Source organism: Podarcis raffonei, chromosome 16, assembly GCF_027172205.1.
Source record: "Podarcis raffonei isolate rPodRaf1 chromosome 16, rPodRaf1.pri, whole genome shotgun sequence".
Taxonomy (NCBI): Eukaryota; Metazoa; Chordata; class Lepidosauria; order Squamata; family Lacertidae; genus Podarcis; species Podarcis raffonei.
This window is the reverse complement of record NC_070617.1, coordinates 12,042,726-12,063,932: the sequence shown is the minus strand read 5'-3', so window position 1 is coordinate 12,063,932 and position 21,207 is coordinate 12,042,726. Positions and strand designations below refer to the sequence as shown.

General features: G+C 48.0%; 1 protein-coding gene and 1 long non-coding RNA gene across 5 annotated transcripts; one reads left to right on the top strand and one right to left on the bottom strand.

Moving 5' to 3' along the window:
• Window positions 1-541: 541 nt before the first annotated feature.
• PPP1R14B (protein phosphatase 1 regulatory inhibitor subunit 14B) lies at window positions 542-10,267 on the bottom strand. 2 transcript variants are annotated; one of them, XM_053368061.1, is made up of 4 exons: window positions 9,319-10,266; window positions 4,217-4,300; window positions 3,457-3,489; window positions 542-1,027 (listed from the first exon to the last, which is right to left on the bottom strand). In XM_053368061.1, the coding sequence occupies exons 1-4, from the start codon at window positions 9,544-9,546 to the stop codon at window positions 959-961; spliced, it is 414 nt and encodes a 137-aa protein (XP_053224036.1). In that variant the 5' UTR covers window positions 9,547-10,266; the 3' UTR covers window positions 542-958. The 2 variants fall into 2 exon arrangements, with proteins under 2 accessions (XP_053224036.1, XP_053224037.1); XM_053368062.1 differs by lacking the exon at window positions 3,457-3,489 and having other exon boundaries at window positions 9,319-10,267.
• A 123-nt stretch (window positions 10,268-10,390) lies between these two features.
• LOC128403357 (uncharacterized) lies at window positions 10,391-20,605 on the top strand. 3 transcript variants are annotated; one of them, XR_008327937.1, is made up of 2 exons: window positions 10,391-13,199; window positions 20,063-20,605. It is a non-coding gene; the product is annotated as an uncharacterized LOC128403357 (long non-coding RNA). The 3 variants fall into 3 exon arrangements; XR_008327938.1 differs by lacking the exon at window positions 10,391-13,199 and adding an exon at window positions 13,345-13,376; XR_008327936.1 differs by lacking the exon at window positions 10,391-13,199 and adding an exon at window positions 15,066-15,191.
• The last annotated feature ends 602 nt before the right edge of the window (window positions 20,606-21,207 follow it).

Here is a 21,207-nt window from a genome sequence, read left to right as displayed (position 1 = left end):
AATTCACCAGCAAACCAAAAATCTCCAAAACTAGTTTTTACTAGTACTGGTAATAAGCGAGAAGCGGGTATTCAGTTTTACAGACTATTTTACTAAAGACAGCGGCTGCGGCCCTCTTTTCTCTCCCCTCCTCACCCTTCTATTTCATCATAAAAACCACCCTGCGAGGTAGACTGTAGGCCAGGCACAGGCAAACTTGGCCCTCCAGATATTTTGGGACTACAACTCCTATCATCCCTGACCACTGGTCCCGTTAGCTAGGGATGATGGGAGTTGTAGCCCCAAAACATCTGGAGGGCCAAGTTTGCCTATGCCTGCTGTAGGCTAAGGCGAAATAATTTGCCCACGGTTGCACGTTAATTTTCCTGGTCAAGTAAGTATCTGAACCCAAGTTCTCACCCCCAAGGCCTGCCACACTACTTGCTTGCATAACACTGCTTTCTCTTCTTTTTAAAAGTGAAAAGGTTTTGTTAAAATACACGTACACAAACACTTGTCTGCCCTGGCGCACACTTCCGTCCCCTAAAGCAGAAACCAGACCCTTGTTCTCAAAGCATTTTTATTAAATTTATATAAAAACGCAAATAATTAAAAAAAAAAACCCCAAACATTCTAAAAAAAAAAAAAAAGGGATTTCTCAGGATCCTACCCCTCTTTCTCTTCCCCTGGAAAACTGACGTTCCTCTTCCCCTCCTCTGACGCTCACGGGTGGAGGAGGGTGACGGACAGGAAGGAGCAGCTTGGTATTGCTAAAAAGGTGTCCAGATGGTTTTGATTATCAAGGCAATCCCACCGAAAAGGGAAGGTCTTCTCTTATAAGGGCAGTAGCTGGTTCTCCACTGGACCCCTGAAAAGCTCCCTTCTCCCTCTCCAACCCAGCCAGCAGCCAGAGTCTCAATGACAAACTCTCCAAAGAGGAAGGAGGGCAGCGATGGGAGATCATCACACCAGTGGCAAGTCACTTCTTCTGTGGAGTGCTGAGCTTCTGCATCCCACGGATCTTGTCTAACAAGTCGGCAACAAAAACCTGGTGGGCGACAGGAGGCCGGGGAGAGAAGGAAAGGGTGGGGCGTTAGCAAGGAACCCAGAGTCAACGCAGAAGGCATAGGCACCGGATCTCTAATCTGCCCTTTTAGGTTGCATACATACAGGGGGAAAAGAATCTTGGGAACTCTAGTTTGTTTAGGGTGCTGGGAATTGTAGCTCAGTGTGGGGTAAACTACAGTGCCCAGAGTTCCTTTTTTTGGGTGGGGGGAGGAATTGGGCGCTTTAAACATACAGTGTGTAGACAACTGTAGACTCGAGCTGGCTGCGTATTTTAATTCCGCCCCCCAATAATTCAGTGCATCATTAACTTTTGGAACTTGCATCACAAGATACCCATTAGCCCAGAAGGTTTTAATGCGGGTGAGGAAACTTGGAACTATGAAAATGCTTCTTGCTTGCTTGGTCTTATGTGGCTGGAATGTACACATCTGTTGCCCTGTCCATTTTTGCCTCTGGCTCTGCTTATACAGTGGTACCCTGGGTTACATACGCTTCAGGTTACAGACTCCGCTAACCTAGAAATAGTACCTCTGGTTAAGAACTCTGCTTCAGGATGAGAACAGAAATCGCGCTCCGGCAGCGTGGCGGCGGCAGGAGGCCCCACTAGCTAAAGTGGTGCTTCAGGTTGAGAACTTAATTTGTTCTGGAGGTCTGTTCTTAACCTGAAACTGTTCTTAACCTGAGGCCTCCAGCTGCCGCTGCGTGATTTCTGTTCTCATCCTAAAGCAAAGTTCTTAACCTGAGGTACAGCCTGCAACGTGGCCCTCAGATTAAAAAAGAGAAGAGTTCCTCTCCTCTGCTTTAAATGTGTTATTACATCCAAGCAGAACCTCCACAAACAGAGGCAGTCTACCCCTGAAATGCAGGCACCGGGGATGAACAAAGTCTGGCAGGCATCTTTGCATCCTGCTGGTGAACTTCTAGGGGTATCTGCATGGAAGGATTCAGATCAAACACTGGTGAGGGCTCATACTTGAGCCTACTTAGTGGCAGTGGAGGCAACAAAGAAGGCATACTTGGCTGCCTCCATTGCATCCTCATTGTGCCATCCAGCAGAACTTTTCCAGGTGGTGCAGGGGACTCTTACAGTCTGGCCAGACTTGTTGGCAAAGCATTTTGAAAATAAAATCAATGGCATCCACGAGATCTTAAAGCAGATGAAATCTCACGGGGTGCCCAGAGCGCTGCCTGGTCCTGTTGTGTCGGAGGAGTTCCCGTCAGTAAGGCTCAGATGTGGACAAGGCGTCTGGGTCGGTCAGGGCAACCACTTGCGCCCTGGACCCGTGCCTCCCTTGGCTGATAAAAACTAGCAGGGAGGGGAGTTGTAGGGTTGGGACCCCGAGGGTCATCCAGTCCAACCCCCTCCAATGCAGCAATCACAACACACGCTCCCCCATCCAATTTGAAACCATACTGGCCCCTGGTTAGCTTTGCAAATGTGCCGGCAGTTTCATTGCTGCACCACTGTAATTCACAGCAAAGTGATTCTTTGCTCATTGTTGTTCGCTTTAAAGGCTCTAGAGCCTCCAGCTTCAGATGCAGTACGTTGGAGTGTTACAAACTCAGGCAACAAATGGGCAGGGAGAGCACTGCCTTCATGCCCTGGCTTGCCGGCTTCTTAACTTGCTGGAAATCCAGGAACTGCACTGGAATCTAGGCCAGGGATGGGGAAAACTTTCCCAGCCCTGAGGCCGATTTCCTAGGGAGTCGCCTTCTGAGGGCCATATGCCCATGGGTGCATGGGGCAACAGACTCTATCTTTGCAGAGCCCAGCCCCACAAAACTCAGAGCCTCCTACCAGGACAGCTCACTGCGGCCAGGCAAGCAAGAGGCATGATCTCTGTTCCAGCCAGGCAGAAGAGCTGGAAGGGGGAGCCAAGCCAGTGCAGGGCCTGGGGAGCGTCCCAAGGGCCAGACAAAGAGGCCTCGGCGAGCCAGGCAGCACGGCCTGCGGTTGCCCACCCTTGAGCTGCCTGATCCAGCAAGACAGTTCTTGCCAACTTCTACCCCGTGGGGGCAGAAACGACAAACGCAAGCAACGCCTCCCGTTCTGTGATGAAACCAGCGGCTTTCTGTGGCAGTTGAGATCCTTCCCTGAAATCTCTCTGCCAGGGGAGAAGGGAGGGTGAGGAGGGGAGACAGCTGAGCAGCTCCTCCCCTAACAGGTGCCGGAATGGGAGGGGACTCTCCTCCCTGCTGTGAGAGAAGGAAGGAACAGGAGAAGATTGGGAGCTGGCGCTGGGCAGAGACAGCTGCTGCTGCTGCTCTCCTGATCTGCCAAAAAAGCAGCTGCAAAGGGAGGAGGGCTGGGACATGGGGGGCTTCTCGAAGGGAAGGATGTGGGAGCATTTAAGGGGTCATGGGAAAAGCGGGGTGGGGTGGACTCAGGGCAGGCAAGCAAGCACTCACCTCTGTGGGCTTGTAGCAGTCAACCAGGAGCTCCTGTTTTTTGGAAAAATAAAAGATAAATTTAGATGCCAAAGGTTTGGACAAGTGGGAAGCCCTCATCGAGGGACAGGCCTTGTCCCAGGTTCAATCCCTAATGGCAGGGCTGGGAGAGAACCCCATCTGAAACCCTGAAGAGCAGCTGCCAGCCAGTGCTGGCTGCCCTGACCTAGATAGACTAATAATCTGACTCCACATGAACCAGATTCCCATTTTCCTATTTTGAGAACCATGAGGACTTGGATCGTAAATTTTTAGGGGAAGACCCACAGCCTGGTGGTAGAGCAGGTATGGGGGGACCCGTGCCCCCCCAGATAAGTCGCTGTACTGCCATCACCCCCAAACCCACTGGAGACGCTAAGCGGGGCTAATGGAAGCCTGGTGACATCTGTAGGTTCCCCATTTCTGATACATTCCGAAAATAGAAATCCCAGTCTAAAACTCACCCTTAATCTCTAGCCAAATCCTGAGTGTTTATGGCAGCAACAGAAGGCCACTCTTTTTATTTATATATAAAGAAATATTGGCAGATACGTATGGTCTCCAGATTGCTGACCAGAACAGCCCACCCACTGCTTGGCTGCCATCGTGCGAAAACAGCATCTGGTCTTCCCAGGCAGCGCATGGGAGGGCCCCCTCCTCTCAACCCCTCCTTTTTTAGGGGGGGCTGTGGAGAAGGAAGGGACACCCTCCCCCTTTTCAACCCAGCTTTCACAGCTCCTACCTTCACTCGGGCGCTTCGAGACTCATCACTCTCCATGTCCAGGAGTTCGTCAACATCTATTTCTAACTCCGGAATCTCCTCTTCCTATTAGAAGACAAAGAGAAGAACCTGCCAGGAATCCAGTCATTTTATTGTTCGAAGGGGTGTGTGTGTGTGTGTGTGTGTGTGTGTGTGTGTGTGTGTGTGTGTAGCTGGAGCATGAAGGGAGTTCTGCATGTAAAAACCTTACCCAGGGCAGTGGATTGGCGGGGGTGCAGGCTGAGAGTGCGAGATTCAAATGAACTCTTCAAATGAACTCAAATTGTATAATAAATGGCAGAGTTGCAGTGTTCAGATTACAGGAGCAACACGACCCCTTTTAGGATGCTATGTGTGTGGGGGGGGAGTACTTCACCCCCCTACCTACCTCTCCATATAATTTCATCATTAGTAAGGTGTCCAGTAGGGACGTGAGTGGCGCTGTGGGTTAAACCACAGAGCCTAGGCCTTGCCGATCAGAAGGTCAGTGGTTCAAATCCCCGCGACGGGGTGAGCTCCCGTTGCTCGGTCCTTGCTCCTGCCAAGCTAGCAGTTCAAAAGCACAGCAAAGTGCAAGTAGATAAATAGGTACCGCTCTAGAGGGAAGGTAAACGGTGTTTCCATGCGCTGCTCTGGTTCACCAGAAGCGGCTTGGTCATGCTGGTCACATGACCAGCTGTATGCCGGCTCCCTCGGCCAATAAAGCACTGCAACCCTAGAGTCGGCCACAACTGGACCTAATGGTCAGGGGTCCCTTTACCTTTTTAAGGTGTCTAGTAAAAGGGCATCTCCCTGCCCCATAGACAGAGGCAATTCGAGGAACAGTTGGGTGTAAGAAGTTGTTTTCTCTCTGCCTTCTCAAAGAGAGGGCTGTCATCGAGGATTTTGTTTCCAGACTTCCCAGGACTGGAATCCTGCCACACTCATCTGCTACAAGTTTTGTTTGTGTGTGTACACACACCCCTTTGGGGTTCAGCTCATTTGGGGGCAGGCATTCACACACCCCCTCAAGCAGCTACAATGTTAAGGCTTCCACCCTCTAGTCCCTAACTGGGAAGGTTGTGCTGGGGGCGGGGTGGGTGGGCATGTGATTAATCATTGTCATTCCCTCCTTTCCTGACTTCAACTGTTTTAAAAGTTGAACAGTTGAACCTTCTAGGTCCGGAGGATGCCAGTCTGTGGCCTAATCCTACATTGGCACTGAAAAAGGAGGTGGGAAAGAACGGATCATTTCAATGCCCTCCTCCACATACCCCTTTCGATGCACGTCATCAAGGCAGAAAATGTTCTCAAACCACCTAATTCTGCTGCCTTTATACACCAGGCTTTGGTCCTGTGTACAGTGCTTAGCACTCAAGAGGTACTCAAGAGTGGTAACAAAACGTGGCCGGCCAGCCAGCCATGCCCTTTTCAGGATACCCCATGCCAACAGGAACTCTTGCGTTGCTTGGGGAGGTGGGTGGGGTGCGGTCTTAGGTTCCCCACAATTTTTCTTTGTACATTTGGAAACCTTGGGGTTCCCCCAAAACCCTCATCTTTTTTCCTCACTAGCCAGAGTTTGTTATTAGAGGGAGTTATAGGCAATCTGTGGGAAACTGGAGGCAGACCTTAATTCCCTAGGCTTTAGGGCAGCAGAGAGGCCTCCCTGAGAGGACTTTTAGTCAGTTCATCAGTTAGAGTAAATGGGGGGGGGGATCCACAACCTGTTGTGTAAAGCATTTATTTATTGGACAGCAGTTTTGAAAGTTTTAGAAGTCACTTTTGGAGGAAAACAAAATATGGATGGTAGGCACCATCTTAGAAGAGTTTGGCATCCGCAACCACACCTTTAAAGCATGTTTGTATCACTTTAACTGTCATGGTTTCCTCCAAAGAATCCTGGGAAATGTAGTTTCCCCTGCCAGAGAGCTGAAATTCCCAGTACCTGTAACAAACTACAGTTCCCAGGATTCTTTGGGGGGGGGGAGGAACCATGTGCTTGAAATGTTTCCCATACATGCTACTCATAGCATCAGAGAGTAGGAAGGGACCCTGAGGATCATCTAGTCCTGGGGTTTCCAAACTGGGGTCTCCAGCTGTTTTTGGACTACAACTCCCATCATCCTTAGCTAGCAGGACCGGTGGCCAGGGATGATGTGAACTGTAGTCCAAAAACAGCTGGAAATCCCAGCAGCTGGCTCCTAACCAAGTCTACTCAGAAGCAAGCCCCACTGGCACCTTCATTAGACACTTTTAGGCGGCCAGAGAAAACGTTCCACTTTAACCAGGCCTTTGGCTGGCTGACATCCAATGGCCTTTTAAAATGTGTTGGGGAACACCCCCAATAAAGGGGTTTGTTTGTTTTTATTATTTATTTTGTGTTTTTATATTGTAATGTTACATTGTAACAGCCCAGAGACCTGAGTACAGGGTGGTATACAAATGTAATTGATTAATAATAATACTAATAATAATAATAATTAAGTGGGGCTTTCGCCCAGGTAAGTGGGGCTAGGGGTTGCAGATTAAGGGTTGTAAGTGGGGTTAATCCTACTATAGAACAGACCTATTGAAACAGATAAAAGGCATTGAGCAATGCAAGTCCATTCATGTTAATATTGCGAAGCGCCCTGAAACCTTCTGATGCAGGGCGGTATAAAAATCTAATAAATAATAATTTCAGCGAGTCTACTCTGAGCAGGCCTGCGTTGGCTGCAACCCTAAGCTCCTTTAAGCTCTCTGCTAAATCCACGCAGGACTTGCCCTGACTGGTACCTCCAGCCGAAAGGCGCAGCCTGGTAACAAGGGAGTCATTGAGGGATGCAGAGGAGAATTCAAACAGCTGAGGTACGTTCCCAGCCGCAGAACAAGGGCAAAGGTAACTGGGTCACGCACACGCTCCCCCTGGCATTTGTGAATCAACTAGTGTGTGTTTTGTTTTGCAAGAACCCAGTGGCTCCTCTTCGGACCCTCTCGACTAGCTACTTACTGCCCCATTAGCCTACTCAGACGCAAGCCCCATATGGCCGGCTAAATCTCCCCCACCCCAGTAAGAGGGCTGGCCAGCTGCCAGATGACATTTGGCAGGCGGGGTGTGTGTGTGTGTGTGTGTGTGCCCGCGCAGGCACACACAAGGAGAGGGCAGACAGAAAGTTGATCCTGTCGCTGCGGCCTGGACAGTAAAAAAATTAGACACTGGTCTCGCGTTCGAATGCTACCATGGCCACAAGTCCGGGGGGGCAGGGTTAGCACCATCAACCACCCACACCCCTACTTGTTTTCAATCCCACCCACCCATTTTCCCCTTAAGGTTTCTGGCAACAAGCATCTTGCAGCATTAAAGAAAGAAAAATAAAAGCCGTATCTTAAAAGACAGCTGCTCCTCTCAAGAGACAGCTGCTTTTGCGGCCTAAGGCCACACTTCCAAACCCAGAACAGCATAGCATGCACAGCAGAGAGGGTGGGGGACGCCACTCCCCACGGCACAATCCCTCCACCCACCCACAATGCTGCAAAATCAGGAGAGGATAATTCCCTCCCCTTGCTCTTTTTCAAGAGGGGTTGGGGAAAAGAAGGATTCGAACACAGGCCCCATGAAGGCCTTTGAGTACCTCTGACCTTAAGTGACCGTCACCATTAGTTGGAGGGGGTGGGGAATAAAAGCAGGGATCCTGGCATCACCATCTCTCCAGTCTTCAGGGCAGGGAAGAAGAACAGGAGAATCTTGGGGCGGGAGGGAGAGGGTGAAGCATTTTGTTGGGCATGTGGTCACTTCTGAAGCGTACGCTCCAAAATTTGGCAAGCGGAAAGAGGAAAACTGGCACAGGGTCAAATGCCCAGCGGAGATAAGGGGAGGTGGGTGGTTGAGTGAACACAAGATGCCCTGATGAGCCAAAAATCGCTAGATAATGCCCTTTTAAAATATAAATGAATAAAAGTTGGGTTTGGGGGGCTGGGGAAAGAGTTTTTTCTGGTCTGTGGAAACCATTTTCTCTGGAGAGGCGCAGGCCTTGGAATTACAAATTTGTGATTCTGAGGGTGGGAACAAGCACCCAAGTGTGGGCTTGGGGAGGAATAAAAAATGGGAGGGGTGGCATCAGGCCCACTCAGTGGAAATGGGGGGCCGTCCAGAAACTAAGGGTGTTTGTTCTTGGGGCTGCAGAGAGGTGGAAGGCCTGAAGCTTGGGACGGGGCAGGGGCTGCATACGGGGTGTAAGTTGGGTTAGAAACGGTCCCCAGATTCAGTGGGTGGAATTTGCCAAGGAGCGAGACCCCCACTCTGCGGGGCACTAGTCCTCAACGTCCCTTTTCAGAGCCTGCACAATACCTGATGACAAAAGAACCAGGTAACGGGGGAGGGGGAGTGCCTGGGTAGCCACTCCCTGAACCCGGGCTGCATTGGAGGGTAATATATGGGGTATATATATATATGGGGCAGCATATATGGGGAGACAAGATGGGGTGGGAGGAGGCTGCATGAGCTGATCTAGGATCTAAGTTGGGTTATAAGGAGGATGTAACAGGGTGGAGGAGCTGGAGACATTAAAGTCTCCGGAAGAGTGGGTTTGGGGGACACCAACATAAAAGGGTCAAGATTTCCAGGGACTTTTTTGGGAGGTGGCAGGGGCATGGAGTTGAAAGTCAAGCCTGCCTTTCTAGACAGCGTCTCATTCATTCTTTGTTATCCACCACTTTCTTTGTACTGCTGTGATGGGAAATAATATTATTGTAAAGGTTATGTTTATGTGACCAGGAGCCCTGCCCTCCAGATCAAGATGGTATTGGGGCATAGGATATACTTTGGGGTCCATAAACCTTTTCCTTCCTCAAGATTGAGCAAGCTCCTGGGGGCAGAGACCTTAAAAAAGAAATTATTACAAGTAATTTTTGTGGGGTGGGAGTAGCACAAAGCCTGCAACTGTAGGAACAAGATTCATTGAGTGAGCAGTTGAAATGCACGTACAGGCGCCACACACATTAAGGGGACGCCATAAAGTGGGTCTGGGTTATAGGGGCCGCGATCTAGCACCTGAATGATGGAAGGAAGCTAATTTATAAGGGATTGTGGGGAAACCCGCGCGAGGAGAGGATTTCGGAGTTTTTACCTGGCAGTCATAGAGGACCGTCAGCTGTTCCAAGATCCATTCTTCCAAGTGGAGCCTCTTTCGGAGCTCTTTGCGATCGTATTTCACCGTCACCCGCCCCTGGCGCCGGACCGGGCCCTCCTCTTCCTCTGTGGCCGGTTCTCCCGCCGGGGGGCTTTGGAAATACACCCGGGGCCCCGTCCCCGCAGCCGCCGGGGGGCCGCTCTCTGGGCTGCAAGGCGCCGCCATCCGAACCGGATCGGAACCGGAGCGCGAGAAGGAAAAAGAGCGCGGATCAACCGCACACACACACACGGAATCGCTGACTCCGCTTCCTGCCTTGGCGAGTCTTCCTTTTGTCTTCTTTTCCTTCCCCGACGCCACGTGGTGGGGACCCCCGGGTTGGATCCAGAGGGCAGAAGTAGCCCCAGCACCGGATTGGGCTTCCCCACCCAAACCCCACACACCGCTGAACCAAAAACCGAGAGGGAGGGGCAGGCAGAGAGAGAGAGAGAGAGCTCGGTGCGAAGCCTGCCCAGAACCGAGCCTCAAGAGGACTAGCGCCACGTGCAGTCCGAACCCAGGAAAGGAACCGGGGGGTCTTTTATTTGGTTTGGTATGATGGATCGCTGCTCCTCGTTCCCTGCGCCACGTGCGATGGGGTCTGGATCTGGCCTCTTCTTGCACACACAAGGGCAATAACTCGGCGCCGAACCAGAACCGGAATCCCGAACTCCGCCTTTCTTTCTCTCCTCCTCCTCTTTGTTTGCAAAACTAGAAACCGGTTTCGACTCTCTCCCTCCCTCCGCCCACCCGATCCACCCTCCGGGCGCGATTGCTTCACTCCGCTTCAGGAGTTCCTTAAGCCAAGCAGGTCCAGTCCGGGTTCCGATCCGCTTTCGCCTCGGCCCTTTGTCCCGATGCTGCTCCCGGGGCTGCTGCTGCTGCGCTGGCTCCGTCTCCCCGCACCCCACCCCGCCCCCTTAAAGGGCCAGCACGTCGCTCTCCCTCTCCAGCCAGCGCTTGCCCAGCTGCCCTGCCTGACCACCCCCAGGGCTGGCCGGCTGGGCGCCCGCCTCTCTCTTTGATACCACATCCATCCCCCCCCCAGCTAGCCCCACCCCAATGCACCCCCCCTTTCAGATCTCCTGTCTGGAGACATGTTTTCTCCCCCACCCCCCTCCGCCCACTCCTCAATCTATTCTCTTATCAAAAGGGTGTGCCTGTTGTCACACACACACACACGCACCAATTTCTGTCTGCTTTTGCCACAATGGTTTGAAAATTCCGCTTTGTCAGTCGCTTTGATCTCTATCTCTCCGCGTGCCTTGCTGGAAGAGAGGAGGGGCGGGTGGATTAGCTTCCATCAGGTTAATCTTAGTTTAATGGCTTCATTTGTTTATTAGGTTAATGCTTGTGACCTGACTGGGATCGTATGGATGCTGTTAAGGCGTCCACGTGAATGTCAGGACATCAATAGCAGCAGGGGTAGTTCTGAACCACAAATTGTGTGTGTGTGTGTGAGAGAGAGAGATTTAGACACAGAAACATAATTTTTTCTTACATATCAAAAGATTTATTATTTTATTATTATTAATCTATTCATAGCCTTCTACACAATTGTCTCAAGGCGATGTACAATAAAGAACAGAAACAGCAGGATAAAGGCAGTTGCGTTTAAAGGGTGTTAGATTATGCGAGATTTGGAGAGGAATTGCTTTTTTTATTGTGCACAGAGCCATATAAATAGATGTTAATAATAATAAAACAAAATAAGAAGGATACAAAACAGGCACTCATGGGCAAAGGCTCATTTAGCCAGCTGGAAAAGCCTGTTGGAACAAAAATGGAATAATGAAGTGCAAGTGCATGTTTGTATCCAATGTCAGTCCTACTCAGAGTAAACCCATTAAGATAAAGAGGCATGATTCACTTGCGTCCATTGATTTCCATGGGTTTACTCAAAGTAGAACTTAGTTGGTGCAAGCCATTATTTATGATGTAATATATTGATAAAAGTATGTATGAAATTTCAATAACCATGAATGAAACTCAGTTTACTACGGCCCAAAAATGCACTGTGAGTCTCTGTACACAGACGCATGCTTGCTTATTTCACCCGATAAAATATATGCATGTATACAAATATGCTAGTCCAGATAGCCACAAATATGGATGTCATATCAGGCAGATGGATACATTTTTCATTGCGTCAACTGCATCATGTATATATATGAATTGTGTGTGTGTGTTGGTGATGGTAATGATATGTGCTGAATCATTTTGTCTGTGTACAGACATTTTGGAAGAACGTATGCTTTCTAATGTATACACAAATTTTGTCTGTCTGTGTATATGTGACGTATACACACAAAACTGAAGCCACTTTGGTTAAAGGAGGAGTCTCGTGGAGCTTTCCAGTTAAGTGGGGTGGGGGGCTATTTCTCCAAAACAAGCAAACAAACACCCCTCCCCATCACTCCACTTCTACCCCAATCCAATCGCAAAGTCTCATTGCATCCTTCTTCTGCCATTCTGCAACAGGTATGTTTGTCCGATTTAAATATGATTTCCAAATCTAGAGAGGGCAAAACTCTAGGGTGGTGAGGAGGAAGTGAGATATTTATTTTTTAAAAGGGGAAGGGTCAGCATGTAACCCTGGCGCTTCTCGTACTGTGATTCATCTGGTTCTGGGGAGGGGCTTTGTTGTGTTTGGGATGTTGTCACCCTTTGCCTTGGTTTAGATACACATCATGGTATTGTTTTTAATCCTGATTATTGACTCCGGATAAACTTCCCTTAATCCCCTTCACTATCAGCTAACAAGGTACTCGGATTTCAACTCTAAGCAGATTGTGGTTTAAAAATGAAGATTAGAGCAATGCCCCCAAAGCAACAATTGCTTATCTTAACTATATCTGCATTTATTCTTGAGAAAGATGCCCCTTTTTGTTCTGCAGGGGCGCCTATAATCCAATTAATTAATTAATTAATTAATTAATTAATTGTGTATCTGTACTGCCCTATACCCGCAGGTCTCAGGGCGGTTACAACATAAAAACACAAACTGCAAAAAATACAGCATGCTTTTCACTGCATCACATCAGGCAGATATCCAACAGGCTATTATCCTGGAATAAGAGACGGTTGGTCAGTTTCTTTGTAGCTTTTTTAATAAATAAAAAAATCAGAGACCCTGCTCACAGTGGATTGGGAGAAACTGGGATTTGGATGGGCATAATCTCTGCTACCAACACCCCGCAGGGCTTTCTCCTCTCTGCATAGTGAAATGCACAAATGAAAGGCAGACTCTCGCCAAGTGCTGGATCTGTGTTTTAATCTCAAGGTCCCAGCATTGCCTAAGCAGGAGACTGGAAACAAGCTTATACCGTGTGATCAAATGCCATTTTTTTTTAAAAAGACCTCTGTGGCTTTAAGATACAAGACTCTTGGCGGGGGTGGGGGGAGTTGGACCACGTGGTTTGGGCCCCAACAGAAGCTTAATTCAGCCACTTCCTGCCAGAGTTGGGGGAAGCAGCAGCAGCAGCTGCAAGGCACACTTCTGAACATAGGAAGTTTGAGTCAGATCGTTGGCTAGTATAGGCCAGATTGGCAGCAGCTCTTTGGCATTTTGGGCAGAGATTCCTGCCCCCACCACTTGCTTTTCGAGATCTTTTAAATTGAAGAACCTAGGACCCCGGGAAACTGAGGCCATTTTGCATTCTGCATTATGTGCTCCTGGATGCAAATTCAAATCGCATTTCTGCACATTTTACGATTGCTCCCCATTTCCTCTGCAGGCTAATCCTCAGTGTGGCTTCCTTCCTTGGAACCTAAATCTTCTCCAGAACGAGAGGTTGCGTTTTGAAAACATCAGCATCTGTGGCCTGCCTTCCTTGAAGGTCTTTAAGCAGAGGCTGGATGGTCATCTGTTGTGGAAGCTTTAGCTGAGATTCCTGCACTGCAGGGGGTTGGACTAGATGACCCTTGGGGTCCCTTCCAACTCCACAGTTTTGTTTCTATGCAAGCACTCTTGCTTGTGATCCCTTCAAAGGCTCGGCCCCCCTCCGATCATGGAGGTAATATAGCCGTCATGATTAGTAGCCATTGTTCCTTATCCTCTGTGAATTTGTCTAATCCCCTTTTAAAGCCCCCTAAACTGATGGCTGGCAGGGTTAACAATGTGCTGTGCTGGAGTGAGTCTTTCCTCTTGTCTGCAGTGAATCAGCTCCTTTCAGCTCCACTGGATGAAATACGGAAAGTGGTGGCTGGTGCCCATTGGGTCTGATGGGGCGGACGGCATGGAGCCCAACAGTAGGTGGCGCCAGAGACAACAGCAGGCAGAGCTGATGCTACATTTGTCCCCATCCTCCTTCTTCCTGCTGAATTCTACAAGGGGCAACACTGAGACTGAGGCAGGTGAGGCCACTTTCCTGGACTGGTCGCAAGAAAGAAGGAAAGCAGGTGGGGCTGGCTGAGGGCAGACTGAGGTTAGTGGGGCAGTGCCCCATTTGCCAAATGAACCAGCCTCCACTCAACAGGAAAAGGGAAAAACTCAGTCCAATTTCTCCATCACATAGGCGCTTCAATCATGTCTCCCCTTACGTGTCTTGCTCCCTCAGAGACCCACATATTATAAGCCCCCACCCCTGCAAATATGGGAGATGCTTTAATAGCATCCTGATTGCCTATTTTCTGCACTTCTCCATCTCAACAATATCATTAAAAAAAATTATTAGTATTTGATGTGGCACCCAGAATTGCCTGAAGCAGCATTCCAAGTTGACAAGCTTGGAAGGGAAATGCACTGTGCGGTACAGGAAAAGACAAAGAGGTTGATTTGGGCACAGCCACCTGTTGGGCTGCAGTTTGTGCCACCAGTTAAGCCGCAAATGTTCTATCATAGAATCATGGAATTGTAGAGTTGGATGGGACTACGGGGGTCATCTAGTCTAACCCTTTGCGAGGCAGGAATATTTTGCCCATGGGACTCGAACCCATGGTCCTGAAATTACGAGTCTCGCACTCTACCAGGTGAGCTATGAGATGCTTGCACTCCTTTCTTTTTCTTTATTCCCCCTCCCATAACAAGCACTCTACTAACACTCTTGAATTAGCCACCTTGCGGGGAGACTTTAAAGAGGCAACTTAGCATCTGTAGGACAGGAGGGTGGGGGCAAAGTCTTTCTGGCAGAACAAAAGAACAAATCCCTTATTTGCTTGCCAGGAGGCCTAACCATGAACTAATTAACATTAGTCGCCATTATGAAGTAGGTTTCTTTGGTGGGGGGAGGACAAAGGAGACCCACTCAGAAAACCTAGAGTTCACTTTGCAGAACTTTTTTGTTTGTTTAAGTTCCATTGGGATTGTCTTAAGGCAGGGGTCCGCAACTTTTTCGGCAGGGGGCCAGTCCATTGTCCCTCAGACCTTGTGGGGGGCCAAACTATATTTTTGGGGGGAAATGAATGAATTCCTCTGTCCCACAAATAACCCAGAGATGCATTTTAAATAAAAGGACACATTATACTCATGTAAAAACACGCTGATTCCTGGACCATCTGCGGGCCAGATTTAGAAGGTAATTGGGCCGGATTTGGCCCCCGGGCCTTAGTTTGCCTACCCATGTCATAAGGGTTTCATTAGGATGAGGAGCCTGTTTTCTGGGGTGGGGTGTTGTGGTGGTGAGTGGCCTACAGTACAAAGGTAAAAATGTTTTTTTTTTTATAAAAGGTAAGACTCATGCCTTTGGCCCCGCCCACCACTGACAGGTGACCTTCAGAAGGTTCCCTACAGAGGGCTGCAGCCTTTGGATGGCAGGAGGTTCCTTCCCCCCTCGTACAGCCAGGGGTCCAGAGTCCAGAGATGTCCAGAGTCCAGCATTTGAGGTCCCTAGGTTAGCAATAGCATGATGACGATGATGATGACACTCAAAAAGAAAATAAAGCTCCCCCACCGCCCCAAAGTGTGTGTAGTTTGGTGACATAATCAGCTGTTCTGAGAGGTAAAGGTACCCCTGCCCGTACGGGCCAGTCGTGACTGACTCGGGGGTTGTTGCGCCCATCTCGCTTAAGAGGCCGGGGGCCAGCGCTGTCCGAGGACACTTCCAGGTCACGTGGCCAGCGTGACGAAGCTGCTCTGGTGAGCCGTTTACCTTCCCGCTATAAAGCGGTACCTATTTATCTACTTGCACTTAAGGGTGCTTTCGAATTGCTAGGTGGGCAGGAGCTGGGACCGAACGACGGGAGCTCACCCCGCCGCGGGGATTCGAACTGCCGACCATGCAATTGGCAATTCCTAGGCACTGAGGTTTACCCACAGCACCACCCACGTCCCTGTTCTGAGAGGAGGCGCTCCTAATCTTGGGCCATCATCAGAACCGATATATTTCGATCAATATTTGTTAACACTCTGTTGTTGTTTAGTTGTTTAGTCGTGTCCAACTCTTCGTGACCCCATGGACCAGAGCACACCAGGCACGCCCGTCTTCCACTGCCTCCCGCAGTTTGGTCAAACTCACGTTGGTAGCTTTGAGAACACTATCCAACCATCTTGTCCTCTGTAGTCCTCCTTGTGCCCTCAATCTTTCCCAACATCAGGGTCTTTTCCAGGGAGTCTTCTCTTCTCATGATATGGCCAAAGTATTGGAGCCTCAGCTTCCAGTGCTCCTTCCAGTGAGCACTCAGGGCTGATTTCCTTCAGAATGGATAGGTTTGATCTTCTTGCAGTCCATGGGACTCTCCAGCACCATAATTCAAAAGCATCAATTCTTCGGCGATCAGCCTTCTTTATGGTCCAGCTCTCACTTCCATACATCACTACTGGGAAAACCATAGCTTTAACTATACAGACCATTGTTGGCAAGGTGATGTCTCTGCTTTTTAAGATGCTGTCTAGGTTTGTCATTGCTTTTCTCCCAAGAAGCAGGCGTCTTTTGTGGCTGCTCTCATCATCTGCAGTGATCTTGGAGCCCAAGAAAGTAAAATCTCTCACTGCCTCCATTTCTTCCCCTTCTATTTGCCAGGAGGTGATGGGCCCAGTGGCCATGAACTTAAAACTCTCTAATAGGAGAAAATCTATATCAGTTAACTAAAAGCAAACAAAGCCACACTTGTCTTTTATCAGATCTCTTATTTACTTAAATTCACAGCTCTAAATGAGGAGCAGCTCGTATTTTGGTCTGGCGGCACATTTTTAAAAAGTTGTCAAATGCCCCCCAAATCAACCTAACCTACCTCACAGAGTTGTTGTGGGGAATAAATGAGAAAGGGGAGACCCACATACACCACTCTGAGCTCCTTGGACCTGAGAGCGACAGCAACTTTCCTCGCTTGTGATTCCTAGCAACCGATATTCGGAAGCAATGGATGCAGAACGGAACCATCCCAGCCAGTGGCCCCTGTCAGCTTGACCGGCCATGAATTTGTCAAACCCCCTTTTAAAGCTACCCATACTCATATTCCTCTTGGTTGAGCAAATTTCACAGCTTAACTACTGTAGGTGCTCTTTGAAGAAGCCCTTCGTTTTGTTTGACCTGAATCTTGAGCGTACATCTTCTGATTTATTTATACATCTCCCTGTTAATCATTAGTTCACGCAGAGAACCCTGACTATGATGATGATTGATGGGGCAAGACAGCTACGATGTGACTCAGAGAAGCAATACAATAGTTAACCTCTAGTGGGCACTGTTGTGTTCTGTGCTGTCGATATCTAATCATTAGGCCTAATCTGTTGCCTAATCTCTTATGCAAATTCAACAAATGGACCTATATGGATCTATACAGGCTGACACAGCAAACATCCATTCAGCAATGAAAAACAAGAAAAAATATGGGGGGCAGCGAATTGAGTTCAGCATATTGTAGAGTTCATCAACCCCAAGTAGAATTTTCACCTTACATTGTCCACAAGTATTTTTTTATGTCTTTTTGCACTACCCTCCAGTCATGTTCCCAGGGCAGTTTCGTTCACGTAAATCTGGACAAGCTTAAGGTCTAGAAACTTAAAACAAAAAACTAGAGGTGGAATTTGGGTATGTGTGTGTTGAATTCTGCATCCAGTATCAAATTCCTTGCTTTTCTATTGTTGCACAGAACTGCCCATTTAAAAATGCAACACCCACTTCTCCTTTTTCCTTCCCTGAATTTGTTCTTTCTTCATTCTCGTAATTTGGCTTGGAGAGGAGAAAATTGCTTCAATGGGCTTTTTGCCTGCAGCTCTCCACACCTGCCACTAGATGGCAAGGTCTCCCCAGGACAACAGATATCCACAGGTGTTGAAGCAAGACTCCAAAAACGGCACATTCAGTTTGGCCTTTATCTTGCTTTCTCCAGGGTTTCTTTCCACAACCCTATGGTAATGCATGGTATGTCAGAGCCCAAGTTCAGTGGTCTCTTCCCCTGTGCAGCTCAGCCCATGTCGGTTCTAAAATAATAACAATAATTTAAAAATTTCACATATTCTAAGCGCAGTTCATTGTCTCCTTTTTAAGCATTTCTGAGATCGCCTCTTAAAGCTTCCCTTTCAAAGGATGTGTAGAGGTCCTAGGTCTGGACATGGAACTACTGGGAGGTTTTGCTAAGGTGCCTTTGGGGTCAGCACATTTTTGTGTTAATGGACAAAGAGAAGTTTGTTTAATATTTGCTGCACTGCCCTCTGTATAAAGTTATTCAAGCTAGATCCCCCCTTTTAAATATAATTTTAATTATATACTCACTAAAGTTCATAGCTGTCAACTTTCCCCCCTTTTAAAGGGAAATACCATTATTCCGAATAGGATTCCTCACAAGAAAAGGGAAAAGTTGACAGCTATGCTAAAGTTATAAAACAGTAAAAAAATACCATTAAGTGGCTTAAAGCCTAGAGAAGAGGAGGCTTAGAGGTGATATGAGAGCCATCTTCAAATATCTGTCTCACGGAAGGCAGAGCAAGCTTGTTTTCTGCTGCTCCAGAGGGTAGGACTGAAACCAAGAGATTCAAATGGCAAGAAAGGAGATTCTGACTAAACAATATAAGGGGTTGTAGCCAATGCTAGACCTACACAGAGTAGGCCTGCTGAAGTTAATAGGCATGGCTTAGGTTCATTATTTCCATTGGGTCTACTCAGAGTGCAAGTTAAGTTAGATACAGCCATTATTTGCATCTGAAGCATAGAAAATAAACAGAAATATAGCCAGTGTAATGTCGTCTTCTAACAGATTGTTTCATTTGATTTTTTGCAATTCTTGATCTTGTGTTTTATTATTTAGATTTTATAGTACATCAGCATCTTAAAAAGCAGAGACATCACCTTGCCAACAAAGGTCCGTATAGTTAAAGCTATGGTTTTCCCAGTAGTGATGTATGGAAGTGAGAGCTGGACCATAAAGAAGGCTGATCGCCGAAGACTTGATGCTTTTGAATTATGGTGTTAGAGGAGACTCTTGAGAGTCCCATGGGCTGCAAGAAGATCAAACCTATCCATTCTTAAGGAAATGAGTGCTCACTGGAAGGACAGATCCTGAAGCTGAGGCTCTAATACTTTGGCCACCTCATGAGAAGAGAAGACTCCCTGGAAAAGACCCTGATGTTGGGAAAGATGGAGGGCACAAGGAGAAGGAGACATCAGAGGACGAGATGGTTGATGGTTGAATAGTGTTCTCGAAGCTACCAGCATGAGTCTGATCAAACTGCAGGAGGCAGTGGAAGATGAGTGCCTGGCGTGCTCTGGTCCATGGGGTCACGAAGAGTCAGACACGACTAAACAACAGCAAAGTACATCGGTGGTGGATGACCTGAGGCCACCTGCTCTCTGTTTGGCCCTCTCCTTAGGCCAGACCCCTTCCCCAGCCATGCCCCCTACCAGGGGTGGCTGGTACCCATTAGGTCAAGGAGGGCAGAAGACAGGGAGCCACCAGTAGATGGAGCCAGAGGCAATGGCAGGCAGAGACGGTCAGTCTAGTTTTGTCCCCATCCTCCTCCTCTTCCATGATGAGTTCTACAAGGGGCAACACTGAGGTGCAGGTGGAGGAAACTGGCAGCCAACTCTACCCCCGTACTGATTGTAAGTAAGCCCAGTGGGGGCTGACAGAGGGCAGGCAGAGGTTGGTGGGGCAAGGCCCCATTTACCCTACTCGGCCAGCTACCACTGACCCTGCCAGACCCTTTTTTCCAGAGACAGTCCTGGATTCACAGACGCTGTCCTGGTTTCTGATTTGATCCCAAAACACCCCACTTTTCCTTAGGGCGTCCCTAATTTCATTGGTGAAATGTTGGAGGGTATGGTAGGTTGTCCCTATTTTTGTCTGAGAAATGTTGAAGGTTATGGAGTTCTCTAACCCCTGAGCCATCTGAAGGCAGCCCTGTATAGGGAAGTTTCTAAATTGGGTGTAAGTAGGGATGGGCAAATATATCCATTTTGGTTCTTCTCAGTTTCTCCCTTTTCCAGTCTAAAGTTCAGTTTCGGATACATATTTTTTTAAGTCCTCATGAAGATTCATCAACATTTGAAGGCAATTTCCTATTAATATACACTTTTTATATGCAATTTTGTCTAATGCAATTACAATGTTCATATGTTATTTTCACAAATATATGCCTTTACATGCACACTTTAGTATGTGAATTTTGTACACATTACTTGTCCGGATCTGTGTTGTGAAATTCAGAGAAGTGCAAATTTCGAGGGATGGCTGGGTTTCTGTTCTCGTATGGTTTTGTAAAGTGCAAGTCAGGTACGTTTGTCTTTAGATATGAACCGAATCAAATTTCTCTTCCTGTTCCTAGGTGTGGGACCTTGGCAGACAGTCAAACATGTCTCCTTTGAGCGCTGCCTCTGGTCAGATGTTTACATTCAGCCTCGTAATCTGACATGATTCATTGTTTTAAGCGAATGAATCAAACTTCACTGAACGACGGGGGTATTATTATTTTTATTTCTCTATTTATTTGGCTTGGACAGCTGAAGATCCCTGATGAAATTCTTCAGATACTGCACCGCCAGAATCCTCTGCTCATTTATTTGAGGTTTTCCCCCTGATGACCATCTCCTGTGGATCGTGGCCCTGGGGTGCGTGTGTCTAGTCGATGGAATTGGATTCGGCATCCAGCCCCTCTTGCACAGAAAGTGTCAAACGGAGGAAGATGAACTAGGCGTTGCGGGAGTAAACGTTGCCATCTTGTCAAGACTAAAATAAACTCCCTGTTAATAAACGAGGTTGGGGATTGGAAGAGAGCTTTTCGCCATAAAAGGAGCCGAACGCTAAAATTATTGCCCCTGGAACCATCGTGGGAGTAAAGAAATTGTTTGTATTAAAAAAAGGAATGGTGTGTGTGTCTGTGTGTAACTCATCCTGGGGTCTATATATACAGCTTCCCTTCCACCCTACATGACTCTAAAGCACCTTTTGACCCCCGTGCTATTTGTGGGAAGGTCTGCATGTTGTTGATGGGCAACCGAGAGCTGAAGAGAGACATCATTTGAACCAGAATGCGCAATTTAGCCCTGGAGTTGGGAACCGATGGCCTTCCAGATGTTGTTGGGACTCCAACTCCCACCAGCCCCAGCTAGCACAGCCAATGGTCAGGGACGATGGGATTTGTAGTCCAGAAATGTCTGGAGGGTCACAGGGCTCATCTGGGCACCCGTTTATTGAGCCTTCATCCTGATTTGCTTGTAGGATGCTTATGTGGAGGTCGGACATGCATTATTTTTACTGAACGTCGATCCTGATATGCTTCCCACTCATCATTTGTTCATCCAACGTTTTTCTATGCATTTCCTCATCACTTTCCTAACTGCAAAAATTATTTTTAAAAGTGGCTTTGTTGCACTCAGAAGAGAGGGGACTTGAACCCCCATATATGGAAGTTTTAAATGTTTGATGCTTAATATTTTTTTATATCTGTTGGGAGCAACCCAGAGTGGTTGG